Raw genomic sequence first — 20,524 nt, 5'->3', positions numbered from 1 at the left:
CCACACTCACCTCACAGAGTGTTTGTTGTGGGGGAGGAAGGGAAAAGGAGATTGTTAGCCGCTTTGAGACTCCTTAGGGTAGTGATAAAGCGGGATATCAAATCCAAACTCTCTTATACTGGTGAATGCTAAAATACACTGATGATGCTAAATAGATGTTAGGAACATAGGAAACTGCTTCATGATCCATTGGCAGAAGGTCCCAGGGTTTCAGGCAGGGTTCTTTCACAGCTCTACCAAGAGATGTCAGGATTGAACCTAGGACTTTCTGAGTGCAAAGCGGTGGCCTTTGGCCTTAAATGGGCTGTGCTCTCCATAAAAGCCATCACTATGCTGAGAATCTCTCACCTGGTACAGTCTCAGTTCAAACAAGGCAAGTGTGCAGCAGGGTAATTCTGTCAATAGTGTCAGACTTGAAGAAAAACACACACATTCCAGCCAGAAATCACTGGACGGCCTCAGGCAAGACAGCCTTTAAGTTCCCTATTTGTAATGTTCAAATTACGGTGACCTCATAGGTTTATTGTTGGCATGAATGAAACAGAGATTGCCTAGTACTTTGTTCTAGATACATTAAAAAACTACTATACGCACAGTCTTGCAAAATCTTTCATGCATATTCATAAGCATAATGACTTCAAAAGCTTCCAGCCATAAGATGAAATAACTGGCTTCTGGCAAAAAGTTAACTAAAGTTAACTTTTTGCCAGAGGCCAGTTATTTCATCTTATGGCTGTGGCATGGTGTAAAAAACTTTAGTTCATCCCACCTTATTAACAGTGCATGAACATTATTCATAACTTTGATTTTCTGTCTCTTTTAAAAGATGCTGAGGCGACTGGTGAAAATATGTCCCATTATAAATGTAAAGAAAACACCTTAAGAGACTACTCTTAAGCCCTGTGCAGAGGGGTAATGAGTACAGAAATGAAGAGGAGGGAGCTCCCACCAGAGGAGTCTTGGGGGCTCCCACCAGTGACCAGTAGGAAGGCAGGGAGCCCAACATTAGGTGGCACCAGAGAGCCAGTGGCAGGCAGAGCCAACTTAGTCTGGTTTTGTCCCCACCCTCTCTGTTTAAAATAGAATAATTTTATTAAAGATGTTCTTGGGCTACAAAAGTACATGCATTGTCTCTATTTTCAGGTTTCAGAGTCTTTTCTACAGATCAGTTGCATTCAATGTGAGACATTAATGTTGTACACAGTGTAAGGTTGCAGGAGAAAAGGGGGGGGAGAGAAGGGGTGGTAAATTTATATTCTTTTACTTAGTGTGGGGGGGTTTTGTGTCAGCGTTACTTGGGGAGGTTCTCTTTCTATTCACTTATTATTTTTCCTTGGCAGTGAGAGAAGTTGGGAGGGGGCAGTGAGATTTGTTTGAGTGTATGGACGGGGGAGGGACGCAGGTGGCGCTGTGGGTTAAACCACAGAGCCTAGGACTTGCCAATCAGAAGATCAGAAGTTTAGCGGTTCGAATCCCCATTGATCGGTCCCTGCTCCTGCCAACCTAGCAGTTTGAAAGCACATCAAAGTGCAAGTAGATAAATAGGTACCGCTCCGGCTGGAAGGTAAACGGCATTTCCGTGTGCTGCTCTGGCTCGCCAGAAGCGGCTTAGCCATGCTGGCCACATGACCCGGAAGCTGTACACCGGTTCCTTTGGCCAGTAAAGCAGATGAGCTCTACAACCCCAGAGTCGTCCGCAACTGGACCTAATGGTCAGGGGTCCCTTTACCTTTAGCCATAATGGAAACCATGGGAGGGGAGTATTGTGCTCAAATACTGCTTGTGGGTTTCCCACAGGCATCCAGTTGCCCACTGTGGGAAAAAGATGCAGGACTGGACAGGATACTGGCCTTGGATATCTTTGGCCCATCTACCTGCGCCCAGGTGCAACTCCCATCCTGTGCTACATCTTTCCTCTGGACCTTTGGAACATGTTGGAAATTGGGTGTAGGGTCAGCAGGAGATCGCCCACCCCCCTTCATTATCACCCTACTACATGATCATCCCTTGAGATCTACTACACCCACATGAGCGTAGCCTGGGGGGGGCAGGTGAGCACGTCGGTTCTGCCCCCCCTAACAAAAGTCCTGACCCTCCCCCCATCAAAAGTCTTGGCTGCGCCCATCCAGCCACTGTCAGAGGTGGGCAATCTCATCCTATAGAATGGCAATGGTGCCCACCAGCGAGGTGCAGGAACCCACCTGAGGCGCGGGAACTAAGTTCCTGTGAGTTCCCCCAGAAAAAAGCCCCTCTTATAAGTGTTGGCTCCGAGGTCAGACCCACCGAGTTCTGCGGGGCTTATTCCAAAGGAAGGATGCGCAGCCTGCAGATGTGCGCAGCTTTCACCAGGAATCTACTCCCCCGGAAGCGTGCACTGGAACACGGCCTGATCGTGTGCACGCTTACTCGGAAGGAAGCCCCATTCGAGCATTTCACCCGCCGTGGGGCTAAGCGATCGAAAGGCTGGCTGCACCCGAATCCTACGCGCGTTTTTCATCAGCGGTAACGTCTACTCAGCCCAGTGAGCTTTACTCCTAAGTAGGCGAGCACAGGCGCCCAGCCCAATTCTACGCACGCTTACTTGGAAGTAAAGCAGGCCTTCCACCTCCAAGGCAGCGGATCAGCCCCCGCTCTCCTTCCTATCCTATCCTATCCGGAAGCCGAGACCTGCGCTGGGCGTGCGCCGCGGGGCTGCCTCCGACCCCTCGGGGCTGCTGAGGATCCTCCCCGGGGCGCTTCGGAGAGAGTCTCTCGTCTTCCTTCGGGCGCGGATCGCACGAGAGCGCGCGCCAAGTGTGGCCGGGAGTCGCGCGGCCCGAAGCGCACCCGCGTTTTGCAAGCAGAAAGCCAACGGTAATTCTTGCGCGTGGCGTAACTGCCCTCTTGACTTCACAGGTGCGGGAAAGCTGCCTTCACCTTTGAGGTCAACGCGGGAGCCAGGAAGTTTTTAAATTTGTAGTTGATGTTTGGAGATTTTGCCAAAAAAAAGCTCAACAACAACAAAGCTCAACTCAGCTTTTGCGTCCGGATTATCAAGTGCCAGCCCCCCCCCGCCCCCCGGAGAGTTACACGGACCCCCAATTGCAAAGCACTTGACTAGCTGGTGAAGGTGGAGGGAAGGAGCTTTTGTTAGTGCCTCAAGAGACTCCCTTAGTCTTAAAAGGGAATGGGGGAGGAGGCCGCAGATAGGGAGGTGAGGCTCCTTTTAGGTTCTGTGCAGGCCTGCTGGGAATAAGAAACACATCAATGGCTGATTCCTCATCTTTGGAAATAACAAAAAATACACCTGGCTGTTACTCTGGTCTGTCTCCATCCCTGGGCAAAACTCAGAGTCCTTGAAAAGTAAAGAGAAACAAGGCAGTCAGCATTAACAATGGTTGAAAATAATTTTAGGTGCTGTACTAGGTATATAAAAAAGCCAAATTGGGTAACTTTACCTGGCTGGAGGGAATGTTGCGAGAGAGAGAGAGAGAGAGAGAGAGGAAGAAGTCCCATCTTCAGGTGGCAAATATCCTTTTCCTCCAGTTTGCTGTTGAGTGGCTAAATTCATTATTTTCCAAAACATACAAAAAGTATAAACATCTGAAGATGAGATGTTGGAATGTTTGCGGCTTTCTCTCACATTCCATTTTAAGACTGTCTAGATGCAGACTCCAGATGTTGCCATACGCCAAAATTTTATTTTGCACCTGCTTCTTTATTTACCAGCTGGCCTGATGAAGAATTCTGGAGAACGCAAACACAGTTTTGTGATATTTTTGTTTCCGAATGAAGATGTTGTTCTAATTTAGTTTTTGGGGTCCCCCCCTTGGGGCTAACATGGCTGCTTTTTTACTTTTGATGTGACGAAAGTAAGGACAAGCTTATTAATAAGCACAATCCTTTGCTATTTAAATTGATGGGCCTTAAAATGTGCTTACCTTTGTCTGGTTCACTGTTTTCTGGTTTGAGGCCTGGACGGGGTTGGTTGCAGATGATACCAAATATTTTTCCATATTGGCATAAAAACCCATTGGTTTATATGGTTGGTCCCCTTGACATTCTTGATTTTAATGGGTAGACAAGACCTCTTTTGAGCAGGGGCGGCCTGCTCTCTATTCAAAGGAAGAGGCCTCTGAAAGGTTGTTAAAACGCATCAGGTGGGAAGTTTTGAAACCCCAGAGTCTTAAATATTCCAAACAATATAGATTTTTGAAGCAGCTACTGGAGTAGGTGAGGCATTGGACAAAACTGGAATCCTTAACAAGGAAGATCAGCGGGATGGTAATGAGAAGCCCCTCCTTGCTGTCTGCATAGCATCCTTTGTGTTGCCCCTTAAGAGACAAAAAATCGGTTCAGGAGGAGATGATGGTGCTTCCCTGCCCCCACCCTCTGCAACGGTAGAAGTAGGGGCATGTTTCATTTCAGCTCTTTAGACATTTAAATTTTTGAGGCAGTGATAGAATAGAGTTAAAGTAACAATAGAAATGGCAAAGAGCATGTGAAAGAGTTGAGGATTTTGGAATGTCTCTGTTAACTTGAATGTGATTTAATATTTGTATTCTGCTTTTCCAACAACAAATGTTGATCTCAAAGCAGCTCACGGTAAGAACAATAGTATTAAAAAATAACAAACATTGCAATCACTATAATAATATCAAAATCACAGTAGCATATAGAGCAATAAACAAACAAATCCATCATGACAATTAATACAATATAAACTCTCAGTGATTCGAAATAGCTGTTGAGTTCCCAGGCAGCAGGATCTCTCATAGTTTTTAGCTTTGACTTCTTTTTCACCTTCAAAGAGAGAAATTGATGACTTCTGTGTTGTTCCTTCCAAGCATATAGCGCATGCATGCATGCGTGTCTAAGTGGGATTGTGCCTTTGGTCTTGCCACTAATGCTTTACCTTTGGTTTCTTGTCTGAAAAGAGAGTCTGCATGCATTCAGTTTTGTATGGGGTGGGCAGCCTTTGCCAACCTGGTGCCATCTGGGTACTCTGCTGCTGGGTTTGATGAGAGCTGCAATCCCACAACATCTGGAGGCTACTAGGTTGGTGTAGTCTGGGGGGGGGGGGCTTCCATTGCTTTGCAGAGGCTCCCCTTACAGTCCATTAAATGCAGTGGCCCCCAAAGCTGTCTCTTTGTCTTCCTCCAGAAGTTCACTGTGTACAGGGTGGGCAGAGGGGAAGGGAACAAGTGAAGTGGGCTTATGAACTCTTCAGTTTTCAGCTGAGTAAGAAGAGAAATGTTTTCCCTGTCCGATTTCTACAGTAGAAGGAGATAATAGCATAAGAATGCTTAGCCATGATCGCAGCTTTGTGAGGAAAAACATAAGAGGTCAAAATTCATGTTGGTACTTGTGAAGAACAAAGAGCTTTTCATTTGAGTCGGCAAACAGGGCTTCAAGAAAGAAGGTCCCACACAAGGTGACTTCACTCAGAATGATGCATCGTCCTGCTGTGTAGATCTGACCTGATTTGCACATAATGCTAAGTCAAAGCAGGACTTAACACAAACAAGCACATTTTCATCTTCCCAGACAGAGATTGTGGCCACAGTGTTCCTGTCGCAGGGTGCACTGCCATTGTGCTTTAACATAATGTTATGTCTGGACCTGAGCTTGTGGTTTGTCTACTGGAGGAGTCCCTTCCTATGCTGTGGGAAGTGGGGAACTTTGGAAATAATTTAGAAGGGGATATTTTAAAGAACTTTAAATCTTTTAAAACCTTTACTTTGCTGCATGTTTTGTAACTTTAAATCTCTGCTGGGGCTTTCTCACCAAAGAGTACTTGCTCCACACCTGGATCCAGGCATCCAGGGAATTCTCCTTTTATTCTTACCCCAAATTTGGTATTTACTCCAAATACCAAAAACCAACAGTATCATAGGGACATGGAAGCTATTGATTGACTGACTGACTGATTGATTGATTGATTGTGTTAGTGTTAGGAAAAAAGAAGAGTTTGTAGGCAGAGACTACCCTTCTGAGCAATAGCTGGTAATTGTTGAGGCTCTGAGATTAGAATTTGAAATTGGTGATTTAGCAACACTGTCTAAAAGACATTGAAAGTCTTTTGGGGGGAAGGCAGTACTAACTTTCTCATTTTAACAGTCCTGGGACAGCAAATTCTGACGCTTAGAATCATAGAATATTAGAGTTGGAACCCCCCTGACAAGCAGGAAACACCATCAGAGCACTCCTGACATATGGTTGTCAAGCCTCTGCTTAAAGACCTCCAAAGTAGGAGACTCCACCACACTCCTTGGCAGCAAATTCCACTGTCGAACAGCTCTTACTGTCAGGAAGTTCTTCCTAATGTTTAGGTGGAATCTTCTTTCTTGTAGTTTGGATCCATTGCTCCGTGTCCGCTTCTCTGGAGCAGCAGAAAACAACCTTTCTCCCTCCTCTATGTGACATCCTTTTATACATTTGAACATGGCTATCATATCACCCCTTAACCTCCTCTTCTCCAGGCTAAACATGCCCAGCTCCCTTAGCCGTTCCTCATAAGGCATCGTTTCCAGGCCTTTGACCATTTTGGTTGCCCTCCTCTGGACACGTTCCAGTTTGTCAGTGTCCTTCTTGAACTGTGGTGCCCAGAACTGGACACAGTACTCCAGGTGAGGTCTGACCAGAGCAGAATACAGTGGCACTATTACTTCCCTTGATCTAGATGCTATACATCTATACATTGATGAGGCCCAGAATTGCATTGGCTTTTTTAGCTGCCGTGTCACACTGTTGACTGAGTTTATTACCGAACATCTGTCTGTGACCTTTTATCTGTAAAAGATTAGCTGATGTACATGGGGAGGATGTGCTAATCCCATTTTATGATCCCCACATCCTTCTGAAGTGGGCTAGTAACAGCCAAGGCTATCTCGTTTCCTTGATGGGTGACTGAAGATTTCAACTCTGAACCTCCCATTCTTATCTAGACCTTTTCTGCTATACCACACTGATACTTGCATTTTTAAAAAATAGCAATTTGTATTTTTTCAAAAAAGACAAGTTTACGAATAATAAATAACAGGCACATGATAAAAATCTCCATAATTACAACAAAACAAGATATAAAACAAATGATGGCATTTAGTCTGATTATTTTCTTTCTCTTCAGAAGCACACTTTCAAATCTTGATTCCTGCTTCGCAGTGAAAAGGATTGTAGTGACTTCTCCCCCAGAATTCATAGAACCTGGCTTGGATTGTCTCTTTCATTTAAAAAGTTTAATTTCTGGAAACAGTAATCCAGTTTTTTTCCAGGACATGTCTCTTTGTTACATCAATGAGCACAGGAACATCTGGTATGCAGGTGATCAGCTTAGAATGTATTACAACTGTTCTACACAATCATCCCCCTTGGGTTAGGAAAAGATTTTGGAGTGGTCAGTGGGCAAGGAAGCTGCACCTGATGTGCATGGAGCTGACTCTAGACTCTAGAGACTATCTGAACATGCAGCAGGTTTGAGAAAATACTGTATTTGACAATGGCTTGGGAGAATACTGTTATGCTAAGATAGGCACTTATGGCGCTTAGGAAATCGGATCTCCCAGAGTGTGTTTCCTGCTTGTCTCCCACCTTATGCCAGAAGAATAGTTAGTTGCATTTTGATAGAGGATACAAATTGATGGACTTTTTAAGAAATTGCTTTAAAAAAACAACTACTTAAGAATTTTCCCATATTAAAATTTGCCTTCCAAGATCTTTCAGTTTCTAGTGTTTCGTACCATGCTTAACTGCAATTCACATTAAGTAAAAATGAAACAAACAAATCCACATTTATTGGGACTTCCAGTTTAGCAAGCTACAACTTGCTTCATGCAGCCGTTAGCAACAGATACCACTAAAAGAGTGGACAGGTGACCCATACCTTGGAAAAATTAAAACTCAATTACTGTTACATGCTATATGTTTGCCTACTGTAACTGTGGTTTGGAAGCTGCAGCTAGTGCTGAATTGTGTGGCTATGTTACTAAGTAGTGTAGACATGCAATACCTTTGGTTACCAGCCCAGGTTTAAGGTCCTAGCCATTTGCAACCAGGTTACCCGAGAATGACTTCTCCTGTACAGACTTGCACAGTGACTGAGATCATAATTGGGGGCACGCCTGGTTGTGTCACTAGTGCCTGTAGATAATATATCTTGCAGCAGCCAGGAGCACAGCATTTTCTGTGGTGGCCTTCATACTCTGGAATGGCCTCCCCCAGAAATAACTTTGATGCAATTTTGGCACACGCTAAAAACTTTTGTGCTCACCTCAGCATTTTCAGCCTTTTAATGCTAGCCGCTGTAGAACTTCCTGCCTGCTTGATTGAACCTGATTTTAATTATATTCTTATATGCAAGGAAATGCCAGCTGGGGCGTGTGTGTATGCTCTGCTCTTCCTCTGGCATGTGGGGGGATGCAAAGCAAAACTCAACGTACAAGTGAGAGCAGCTGACCTTGAAGACTAAAGATGGTAGGACTCTGTAGCATATTAGATTCACAAACCGTTACTGAAAGCAGGACTGACTGCAGGAAAAGTGGGGAATTGACTTATCTGATAAGCAGATTGAAGTTGGCTCCCTGAATAAAGGGACAGGATTTTGAGGAGTTCTGTAACTTAAAAAGGACAGATGAACAGATTACCGTAGTTTTTGCTCTATAAGACTCACTTTTTCCCTGCTAAAAAGTAAGGGGAAATATGTGTGTGCGTCTTATGGAGCGAATGCAGGCTGCGCAGCTATCCCAGAAGCCAGAACAGCAAGAGGGATTGCTGCTTTCACTGCGCAGCGATCCCTCTTGCTGTTCTGGCTTCTGAGATTCAGAATTTTTTTTTTTCTTGTTTTCCTCCTCCAAAAACTAGGTGCGTCTTGTGGTCTGGTGCGACTTATAGAGCGAAAAATACGGTAGTTGATAAGGGTAGGCCCTCCAGGATGGGAATCATAGAATCTTAGAGTTGGAAGGGACCAAGGGTCATCTAGTCCAACCCCCTGCAAGGCAGGAATCCCAGCTAAAGCATCCATGACAGATGGCCATCCAACCTCTACTACCAAACAGCTCTTACTGTCATAAAGTTTTTCTGAATATTTAGTTGGAATCTCCTTTCTTGTAACTTGAAGCCATTGGTTTGAGTCCTACCCTCTAGAGCAGGAGAAAACAAGCATGCTCCCTCTTCCATGTGACAGCCCTTAAGATATTTGAAGATGTCTATTGTATCTCCTCTCAGTCTCCTATTTTCTAGGCTAAACATCCCCAGCTCCTTCAAGTGCTGCTCGCAAGGCTTAGTTTCCAGACCCTTGATCTTCTTGGTTGCCCTCCTCTGCACACCTTCCAGCTTGTCAACATCCTTCTTAAATTGTGTGCCCAGAAATGGACACAGTATTCCAGGTGTGGTCTGACCCAGACAGAATACACTAGACTTCTGTTGATGTAGAAGAGTCCTGGACTTTTTTTCTGGAAGAATGAAGGGCTCACCAGAAGTGACTGATAAGGGGGTTTGGGAGCCCTGAGAGCACATTGGACCTAAAACAAAACTGAGAGGAAAGCAGTAAGTAATCTCACAACATATTTTTTATTTTATTTTATTATACCTCTGCACAGTGCCTTGAAATGTCTGCATAACAGGAGATACATAAATATCTTAATAGCAGCAGTAAATAACTTTGCTTAGCATGTGGATAGGTAGAGAATTCCTCATTATTTTATTCTTTGACTATTCCCAACTAGTTTTTGTAGTTGCTGCTCAGAGGATTGGTAATGCAGTAAATTCAGATATGGAAGATATAATAGGTAGCCTGTGAATATGGAAACAGGAAAAATTTCCAAGACGTGCTCCAAATTCTGTACCCTGCAATTTGAACTAGTAGCTGGGAGAGTTAAGAATAGTTGTGGTCCTCTCTATATATGCTGCTAATGAAATGTAGGTTTCTCATGATTTGAGTTTCTCCTCTTCAGAAGCTGTTGTGTAAAATACCTGCAGACTGTTCTTCTGTGAGTGAATATAGAGACCTGAGTGGGAGAAAGAAAACACCGCAGATAGGATTTTAGCTTTATGCAAGCAAAAAAGGGGTTATCTCCCCTTTTTTGCTCGCATAAAGCTAAAAACCTGCTGTTGCAGGTTTATGCAAATAGGTAGCACGTTTTCTGGACATAGATGCATATTAACTTATACTGCAACGTGGCAAAATTTTAGTGTGAATGCTGAAAGATTTATTTCTCAAGTGCTGTGATTGTAGTTGGAAGTATGTTTTAAAGAAATAAAGAAATTCAGTTTTAGCTCTAAACAACTCTTGATTGTTTTGCTAAAGATCAATTATATGGAACAATGCTTTTAAAATAACCTACTTTAAAATGGATTAAACAGTTTTAGAACATGTTAAAGCACATTTCTAAGACTTCCCATCGTTGAGAAACACTATTTTTGCTTCCTAACTACAGTCCTTTGCCTATAGAAAATGCTGGATGCCTAGCGAGCAGGCAGAGCTTTCCAAACTTTTCATATTGGTGACACACTTTTTAGACATGCATCATTTTGCAACACAGTCATTCAATTTTACTAGCAAACCAAAGATTAAACTAACCCCTTTCCAGCCCCCGGAGGAGCGACACACCTACACACTTACACAATACAGCCGACACACTAACGTGTTTCAACACACAGAAAGCTCTCAAGTAAGGAAAATTGCTTGGTATCCTTGTGTGTGTACGGAGGGATCCAAATGAGGAACTACCGTATTTTTCGTCCCATAGGACGCACCTAGTTTTTCTGGGGGGGAATAAAGGAAAAACATTTTTCCTTTATTTTCCCCCCAAAAGCAGGTTGGCGAAATTGAACCAGGTCGAGGAACAGCGGGATGGCGGCGCTGCGCCTCCCTGCTGTCCCCCGAGCTTGTGGGGCTGGCCAATGTCTGTCCGGTGGGCGGGGCGCTCTGCTTCAGGGTGCCCTGCGCGCCGGGCAGCAGGCTGCTATCCGCAGCGTGGGGAGCCCTGTGGGGAACTCCTGCAGGGCTCCCCACGCTGCGGATGTCTGTCCGGCGCGCGGGGCGCTCTGCTTCAGGGTGCTCCGCCTGCCGGGCGGCAGGCTACTATCCGCAGCGTGGGAAGCCCTGCGGGGAACTCCCGCAGGGCTGCCTAGGCTGCGGAGGTGTTCCTGAAGCCTGGAGAGCGAGAGGGGTTGGTGCGCACCGACCCCTCTCGCTCTCCAAGCTTCAGCGAAAGCCTGCATTCGCCCCATAGGACGCACCCAGATTTCCCCTTCATTTTTGGAGGGGGAAAAGTGCGTCCTATAGGGCGAAAAATACGGTAAGTTGCTGTTGTTGTTATGGTTATGCAGTGCATGTGATCTGTGTGACTAAAAGTTTTGCGTTATTCACGTTGGATGCATCAACACTCTTATTTAGTTGGAGATCAGCCTGTTTTAATTGTTAGAGGAACCAGGTAGTGTACATGGTTCCTCAGGAAACAAAACAGATTTCAAAATGGCAAATGTGATTTAAATTGATTTTTTTTGCTTGGTGAAATGCAGCACAGTCCTGCGTATGTTTACTCATTAGTAAATCCCATTAAGGAAAATGAAACTTAATCCCGGGTAAGTGTCCAGAGATGAGAGCCTTCCATCATATTTTGGTTAAATTAAGGCACTCCTGTCTCAGAGGCAAGGGTGTCCTTTGTAATCTGCCTGGCCATGTTGCATTTCTCCTCACATAGTTGTGACACCTGTCCTCTCTCTCTCTCTCTCTCTCTCTCTCACACACACACACACACACACACACACACAGAGGGAGAGAGAGAAGTTTGTCGACTCTTATTTCATCGGACATTTTTCAAGAGGTTGGATGGTCATCTGTCAGGGATTCTTGAGCTCTGATTCCTGCATTGCAAGGGGTTGAATTATCCCAAAATTAAGGGCCCGTGGGTGGAGATTTCTGAAAGTATGAACTAGAGGCTCAGAGCAGAGAAGAAGCAGGCCCTCAGGAGGCCTGTGGAGGCCCTGAAGGGAGAGGAGTGCCATCACTATAGAAACGGTAGAGAAATGGATGAGGTTGATCCTGCTAGAAATCTTGTATATGTGTGAGTTTCTCTAGAAGGCTTCACTTGAGGCCATCATGCGTTGAACTTACTGGCCACATAAAACACTGCTGCTGCCCTAAACATGTTTTTATTTTATTACAATTTGGTTGCCTGCTTTTCATGACAGAATGTTCCCTGTGAGGAACAATACCAGCAAAACACAGGAAAATGATACAGTCATTTTGAGTCAGTGTGGATGCATGCACCATAGATAGGGGCCGATCCGCGCAGGATCTGAATGCGCCACCCCAAACAAATAGATAAGGATTCAGCCTTGCTCTCATTTTGGTGTGAACTGTGCGTTGTGTCTGCAGTGCCCGCCATTGCCAGGGCATCTCCAGCTAGTGTGAGAGAGTAGGCTGGATGTCTGGAAATGGGGCCCTGGGGGTGGCACCCCTTTAAGTGTTGAGGGAGACAGATCTCCCGGGTGCCAGGACTTCCTGAACTAAGAAACATGGCAGCTCTGTTTTTCCTCAGCACTTTCTGAAGGAGAATCGCAGAATCATGGAAGTGGCTTATGGCGCTGCTGTGAGAGAAAGGGAAGGGGCAAAGGAACAGCTTTGAGTTTTTTCATCCACTTTGCCCTATGTAAGAGTACTGTTTTACAATGAGACGCTTGAGGCTTTGGTTATAAGAAGGATTTGAAATCAATTAAGGCGGCAACAGTCCTGAGGGTCTTAATTGCAAATGAGTCATTGAGATAATCACAAATATGTTCTTGGCAAGAGGCTTGGGGGGGGGGTTGATTTAGGAGAATTTCTTTGGAAAGGGGAAATCTGGTTTAAAGAAAAAAAAACAAGGGCTGTCATTTTGATGGCAACTACCAATTGGCGTTGGTGCCCCCCCAAAAAAGCTCAACAACTCTGGGCAATGCCTCCCCCCGCCAATTTTTGTTGTGCTTCCATAAAATAGGGGTCGTCTTATACATGGGGGCGTGTTATACATGGAAAAATACGGTACATCATGTGGCTGGTGCGTGCATGGAGGAGCAGCAATCTTCCATAAATGCCCCCTGAGATACTTTGATACTTCACAGGGAAATCTGGGAATTGTAGCTCTGTGAGGGGAATAAGGAGTCTCATCACAACTCTTAGCACCCTTAACAGACTACATCTCCCAGGATCCTTTGGGGGAAGCCATGACAGTGCTTTAATGTATGGTGTGAATGTGGCCTTAGTGGGAATTTGGCCCTGTTCCCAGGCGGTGGCTCTCCCAGCTACAGCCTGGTCTGCTGCTAGCACAATTTCAGGGGCCTGGTTCATGCGCATGTACATCTCACTCAATGAGCACAGCATCCACTGCAAATGGACCACTGCAGACACAACTTCCATTGAATGGCAGGCTGTGCATGCACTTGGGTGTCAGTTGTGTGGAGTAATCCATGGTGCACGAACATGTGTGAATATTTGCAGGGTGACATTCATTTTGGTACTCAGAGTCTTGCTGGTTTTGGGTGCCTGTGTGTGCTGGCAGGTGGGTGGGTGTGCGTCTACATGTGCCCCTGAGTATAGTATATTCAAGGGCGCTTGGTTTGAGCTGCTGTTTCCTTTTAGGGGACTGGCTTGTCTCTTTGAGCCGGAGGAGGGTGTGGGAGGGAAAAGTCAATTGTAATGATATTGGAGCTGTATTACAAAGAGAATAAATTCTTCTCCCCGGAGGGCTTTGGCTGATGGTTCCCCCCCTCACTTTCTTCTCTCTTTCTCTCCCCCCCCCCACCCTTTGTGCTGGATACAGCTGTAGAACAATTGATTTCTCTGGCAAGGAGTTAAGCCTTGCACTTTGAAATGCCTCAAGTTGTGAGAGGAGTTTTCTGTTTGCTGAGGCTGCCATGAGAACAGTTCAGAGGCCTTGCCCTCTTCTTTTGACTTAACTCTGGCTTCTGTTGCCTCTGGGTGGTAAATATAGGGGATTGCACCAATATATTCCATTGCTTGCTTGCTTTGTGGGTGTGTGTATGGGAAACGCTAATGGTGTGTAGGTGGCACTGTGCAAGTAGTTGCCCGCAGCTATTGTGAATAGTAGGGCTACCCCCACTTCTCTCCTTCTAACAAATAATACTGTGGCCTCTGCTCTCTTACAGATTTACACAGCAAATGTAAAACAGGGGTAGGCAGATTAATATAAAGGGGTATGTGGGTGGGTGGAATGGTAACATTTTTCTTCCCCAAAGCTGGAATAAAAGTGGCCTACCAACAGCTCACTAGCCAATTTCTGGTGGGTCACCCAGGGCCTGTGGGTTGCTAGAGTCCTTGCACAGAATCAATGCCTTAATTGTATTGGGATTCTGACTAGCCACTGTTGCTTTGTACATTAAAAAACTGATTAGTAGACCATGGATTCTCTTTTTTTTATCTTAAAAAGGCTCAGGTCAGGCCAGCCCAGCTGGTAGATCTATGTTGTAGAACTGGTATTGGAGGTAAGATATACAAAAATAGATAAAAGCTTTTAAGGCCCCTCCAGACCTCCTTTTTATTATGCATTTATGGTGTTTTAAGGTCATGATGGTATTGGGCAGCTTATATGTGATCCCAGCCTTCAATACTGTTTGCACCTGCAAAAGTTCTGGAGTGGACGTACTGCTTTGCTTCTAATTGGTGACTGTCCAATAACTTCCTGCTGAAATCCTGTAACACCTTGTATTGCAAATGTTCTGGGGAGCTTGGTCCCATTTTTGTTGTACTATACTCCTGACAGTAATAACAGTAATGTTATGTACTGAAGTTCTTACCTTGGGCCAGCAGGGGGATACTGTAGATAGTTTTCACTCAGGTCCACATATGCAAATAGGGGATTGAAAGTGATGTTCGGTGATTGGATAGTTACAGAAAGTTGTTACAGTTGCGTTGTACTGGAGCTCTATATAAGCAGGCTGGCTGAACCCTTCAGTTCAGTTCTGTTCTGGCCTGTGAATAAGCAAGAGCTGTTTGAAGAATTGCTGTGTTGTCTGATGTGTTCACCCACAACTTAACATTGGGGAAGCATAGCAGAAGAACTGGTAAGCTAGAATGATGTGTGGACAGTTCAGTATGAATCCACCACTAATGCACTATAATTGCACCAGTGACATGTTGCAGACTACACCTGCCAACCCCTCTTGCTAATTTGAAGAGGCCCCAACATTTTTCATGTAGTGGCTTCTCTTCCATGCAATGTTGACTGGGCTGTGACATGGGGGTGGTACGATGCCCAGGACTTCACCTGAGTGGCCAAACAGCTCCTGACGTGGCGTGGGTGGGAGAGGTGGCTTGCTGTGGAGATAATATGTATGCTTGGTGGATTTTCCAGTATGGTCAAGGCCTTTCTCTAATTTTCTGGTCTTATGGACTGTGTGCAAGAACTCTGTTTCACTATCTTCCTTTACACCTCTGTTGGGTCATTTCCCCCTTGGAATCCTAAGATTTTTTTTGTTCAGCTGATTCTTGTGCCTGAGTCTGCTTGATTTAATCTCATGACCATGTTGTCTATCTTGTATGAACCCAGGAACACAGAAGAGAGCTTTCAGCTATTTTTGACCAAGCCTCTAGCTGAGCCATGGCTCTAGCTTATGAAGGCTTGCCTGGATATACCCTTCGGAGTGAGAGCACTTTACAACACCAGAGAAATGTACATGAGTCTCCCAAGTTCAACCAAAGGTTTTTGGTCTCCCATTCTGTGCACTTGGGGTTAATGGTCCACTTAGGATAGTAGTGTGGAATCTCTGGGCCTCATTGAAGTTGGCCTGCCAGGTGGTTTTGGGTAAACCCTAGACTGAGCCTTGCTGAGATGGCAGTACTTTTCAATGCGATTCCAAGGCTGGAATAAAGTGTGCATATAAACCTTATTGCCTGGGTTGTATGCAGTGGGGACGCCGCTGACGCAGAGGTATGCATAACCCTAAACATTTTGTGAATCTTTGTACTTTTGTCCATTTACTGTATTTATTTTTCGTGATTTGAGCTATAAAATGGTGATTTTCTTGAGTCAAAATCAGAGTACTCCTAAACATTTTTTAAAGAAAAAAGCACTGGTTGTATGTATGTATGTACATACCACCCCAATCTCCAAGCAGTGCAAGATTCTGTGGGTTTCAGGCACTAACCCAGTATTTGTGTTTCCTTTTTGGAGTAAAGCACAGCAGAGACTGTGGTGTTTTTAAGCTGTATAATTTTATTTACACGTATATACAACCTGTACCTAGATGGAGGGATTGCTGAGCATTCACATCCTTTGAAAGTCTGGCTTCCCCATAAGGGCAGCACTGGATTCAAAGGATGGCCAAAAGGCCATCCTCTGTGTCTCTTTGTTTCAGCCTGTCATCCTCTGCTCATTTGGAGTTCTGCCCCTGCTTCTCCTTTTTGCTGCTAACTGACTCCAAGGACATCCCTCCAGCCTACATCATTCAAACCCTAAAGCTGGCCTCTGCCTCTGCCCCTGCCTAGTAGCACCCAGCAAAGAAGGGGCCCTATTTCTCCTTGCCTGGTGATCTTGCCTTCCGATGGTTTCCCTGCTGGGCCTTTGTCCCCTGCTAATGGCCATCCATCTAGCTCAGCTGATCCAAGTTAGCACAACTAACTCCAGGGGCTTTTGTGTTGGGCAGTTTAATCAAACCTTGATTATTCGAACCTTTACTAAATCATAGCACCTGTAGGAGGATCTAGCACCCCCACACCCCCAGCTCATAACACTATTCTTGTGCATAAACAAACAGTAAAATCCGACACAAAGAAAATCCAAGTTACCGTATGTACCTAGAAAGGTTCAATTTGTGGTGAACGCATTTTGGAAATGAAGCAAATACGTTCAATTTTCCTCATTGTGGTGCGTCGTCCTCTGCTGGTTGCAGTGTTAGAAACTGGGACAGTAATGCTAGGAGCCATGTGGCTCCTGGGACCTAGGTTGGGGGCACAAAAACAAAATGTCTAGGCACATTTTTTCCCCTGCCTCGCTACCAGACCAGGCAGCACTGGAGAAAAAAAAAAAGTAAAAATTCTGCCGGGTGAATTGCGGTCTGCAAAGTAGCACCATGCTACCCCACCAAACACCTGATTCACCCAGCAGTGCCATAGTGGCGGGGGTGGGTGTGTGTGTGTGTCTTTGGTGCTGCATCAGGTGTTCGGCTGGGGTAGTGCCGCAGCAAAAGACCTGCATCTCTTGCTACTGCAGACCAACTTACTGTAGCCAGGCAGTTGGAGATGCTAGACATCTCAATCCCGTTGCAAAAGGCTGGTTGCCAGTCACAAAACGCAACTGGCGCCCAGCTAATTTTGAATGCTGGCTGGTTGTGGAGAAGGTACTGGAGCAATATGCAGGACGCAGAATCTCAGAATACTGCAAATCGTGTGTGTTTGAATAGCCCACAATTAATTGCTGGTCACTTAAGGCTACAAAAGAATCCTTCTTTTCCATATCCCCTCAAGGGCTTTGATTAAATTAAGCATAACGGCTTAAAATGAATATGGAAATCTTGTCTGCTGGAATCTTGTGTGCTTGATTTCTGTTAAAGAGTGTCTGCTTAAGGGAAATGCTGTTCTGCCAAATATTACTTCAAAAGCCATAAAGCTAATTTGTTTGCAGGTGGGTAGTTAAGATACTTTTTTCCTCCTCAGATGGAAACCTTGGACTCAGACTCAGACTCAGAGTGGAAGCTGGGAACTGCGGTGCCCTTTTTGGGCATATGCCGGCCATTTGTGAACTCTTGCTGCCAAAGGTGCACACCAAAGAGCTGGGTAAGAAGTTGATTTATTTCAGTTCCTATATTTATACCCTTCCGTCCCTCCAAAGAGCTCAGAGTGGTACACACGGTTCCCCCCACTCCTCATTTGATCCTCACAACCACCTGTGTGGTAGGTTAGAGAGAGAGAGAGATAGGAAATGGCCCCAGGAACTCCCAGTGAGCTTCCTGGCTGACTGGGGATCTGAACCTGGTCTCCCAGACCCTAGTGCAGGGAAATGCTGAAAAAGAAGGGTTGATTGCCAGTCATGGGTCAGTCTGCTTTTGGTTTGGCCTGCCAGCCCACATGACTTCCCTTACCTTGGGCAACTATTGTGTAGTTCGGTACCACTTTAAGGTGGAAAATGTGCTAACAGATGGTCTCTAAGCTAGAGTAGCAACAAAAAGGCCATGGATTTGACTCCAGCCACTGTTCAACTTGAGCTATTTAAATAGTGGGCTCTGTTCATCTACCCATCTGCCTGCTGCCTTGTAAAACTTCCACATACACCCACATTTTTATTAGTTGCATTCCACTTATGAGTCACTTTCAACAACGAAAACAGCTGTAAAAACAGCTATGCAATGTTGTATATAAAACAATTAGAACAATTTCACATACAAAAACGACTTGAGAGCCAATACAGGCACAGGATGGGATAAACACCATGCATGCGCTTTTAATTTCAGTCTCACTTCACGCTGCCTGGCTGTGACCCAATAGGTTGCTGATTGAAAGGAACTGAAAATAAAACAGCAGTCATCATGATGCCAAACTTCATGGTGTAGCCACAGTCAGAAAACACTGTATGCTTCTGATTACGCCAACTTTAAAAAGCTATCAAAAAGAGCTGCTAAATTAAACAAAAGCTTGGAGCACTTTCACCTTAAAGCTAAATGGGACAGAGCTTTAAGTTAAGGGGAAGAAATGACATCAGTCGGGGAGGATAGGACTTGTGATGTGTAAAAGGATGAGCAGTGAAGGCGGAAAGTCTTTTCTCCTGTGATAACAGAATTCAGGATCATCTAAAGAAGTTGGCAGGCAGTAGGTTCAGGAAAGGCAAAAGGGCATACTTCTTCACACAATGCATCATTAACTAATAAAGTTCATCACCACAAAATGCTGGTTGGATGGTTTTCTTAATTAATTAGGCAAATATGATCAGGAAATGTCCACATTTAGAAGCAATATAGAGTGTGAATTATCTTAGAGCTGGGCACTTCTGGAGGCAGAAGGATGGCTTACCTTGGTCTCTGTCTGATCAAGCAAGTTCAGACCAATGAGAGAGCGAGAGCGAGAGCTGGTGTTGTTAAGTACTGCTTGGTAAGTACTAAGTTGCTAGTAATGCTCTTCACCTCCAAGCTGGGGGGTAGGTTGCTGAGTTATGGTGGAAGATTGAAAAGTCAATGGATCTGAATCTTGTCCTCTTTTTGCCTTCAGGAATTCTTTTTCCACAAGAACTTGAGCTCTCTTGGATTTCGCAATGCAATTAAAATATCAGAAGAAAACACCAGGTAAGATCTGGAGTGGATGGGAAGGTGGCCTGGGAAAAATGTCTATATACTCCCCTGGCTTTCCCCACATATTTTTGTATAACTTACAATGCCACCTGTGCTCTGTTTCCATCGTCTTATCCTTATCTCACATTGTTTATACTTATACTGTATACTTATACTGGGGTTTAAAGACATCATATGCTGCTGTGGTCTGCATAACATTCTTAAGAAGTTGCAGGTGCATGAATTATTAGGAATAGCACAATGTTAGAAATTCCACAATGTTAGAAATTACAGCAGTGATTATACTTGGTTGTGTGACTTCTGCTCTGCACCTTCTTCTCCCTGGATCAGTGTTTCCTCCTGGTGCATTCCAGTTTTGGCCTAGCATTGTGCCTTCTAGACATTGGAAGTGCAACCCAAAAATCCACACTGCTAGTGCAGAAAGTAGAAATTTGAATATTCAGTGTTTGCATTGTGTAAAAAGAGGCAAAAACAGTAGACCAAACCTTTGCTTGGTGTAGCTGGGTTTTTTAGGGCTGTTGTTCACTGCCGCTTACCTGACCTCTTTGGTCACATGCCGCCCCACCTAGTCCAAGGTCTACCAGCTGCCTCTTGTCCTATGCAGTACTACCCACCAGGAGGTTGATTCTCCTTTGTCAGCCCTGTTTAAATTAACAGTATTGCTATTTTGTAGTTCCTCTTTTATTTCAAGAGGGTTTGTCCAGGTGAACACCCTGATGGACTATGCCTTGTGTTAATTAGGGTGGGTGGGTGCCGTTTGACATCAAAAGTCTTGGACCAGCTATTCAAAGAGTGCTGTGTTTGGGTTAGTCATTTATTCTCTGTGTTTCTTGATTTCCCCTTACTTCCTCTCCCCTCCCCTCTCTCCATCGCCTCCAAATTAAAATGTAGATAACAAAGCTTTCTACCTCATAGGATTTGTGTGAGGATTAAAGACTTTATTCTCATTAGCCTGATTCCTAATTACTTTAATTGTAGTTTGTGAAGTTCTTTGAAAACTGAAATCCCCAAAGTGCTAAGTGTTATTAACAGCAGGGAGGAGAGAAAGTACTTGATTGATATCAGAGCAAAAGCAAAGATTTTTTTAAGGGAGGTGGGTCTAGTAGAGTGAAGCCCTTTGCTTTATGCTCTGGATAACATGGGCCAGTTTCCACCCTACTGTGTAACTCCTTTTCAAAGTGGGAAGAACTCTGGAACAAGGATAAATGAATTTTGCTCCAAGGAAATCGTCATTAGTTAACCACATTTGTAATCTAAAGCTAAATTATGC

At 44.7% G+C, this 20,524-nt stretch overlaps 1 protein-coding gene across 1 annotated transcript in view; it reads left to right on the top strand.

Moving 5' to 3' along the window:
- Positions 1 to 243: 243 nt before the first annotated feature.
- Positions 244 to 20,524, top strand: part of GPAT2 (glycerol-3-phosphate acyltransferase 2, mitochondrial) — a gene marked incomplete at its 5' end in the record, with an annotated part of 66,399 nt that continues 46,118 nt past the window's right edge. Inside the window, 4 exons of the mRNA XM_082233615.1 lie at positions 244 to 373; positions 2,720 to 2,866; positions 17,649 to 17,749; positions 19,175 to 19,248. Of these exons, the coding sequence (XP_082089741.1) occupies positions 244 to 373; positions 2,720 to 2,866; positions 17,649 to 17,749; positions 19,175 to 19,248 (452 nt within the window). The remainder of the gene's footprint in view (positions 374 to 2,719; positions 2,867 to 17,648; positions 17,750 to 19,174; positions 19,249 to 20,524) is intronic.

The sequence above is a fragment of the Podarcis vaucheri genome (genome assembly GCF_965113315.1).
Source record: "Podarcis vaucheri genome assembly, chromosome: 7".
Classification (NCBI taxonomy): Eukaryota; Metazoa; Chordata; class Lepidosauria; order Squamata; family Lacertidae; genus Podarcis; species Podarcis vaucheri.
This window is presented reverse-complemented; position numbering and strand designations above follow the sequence as displayed.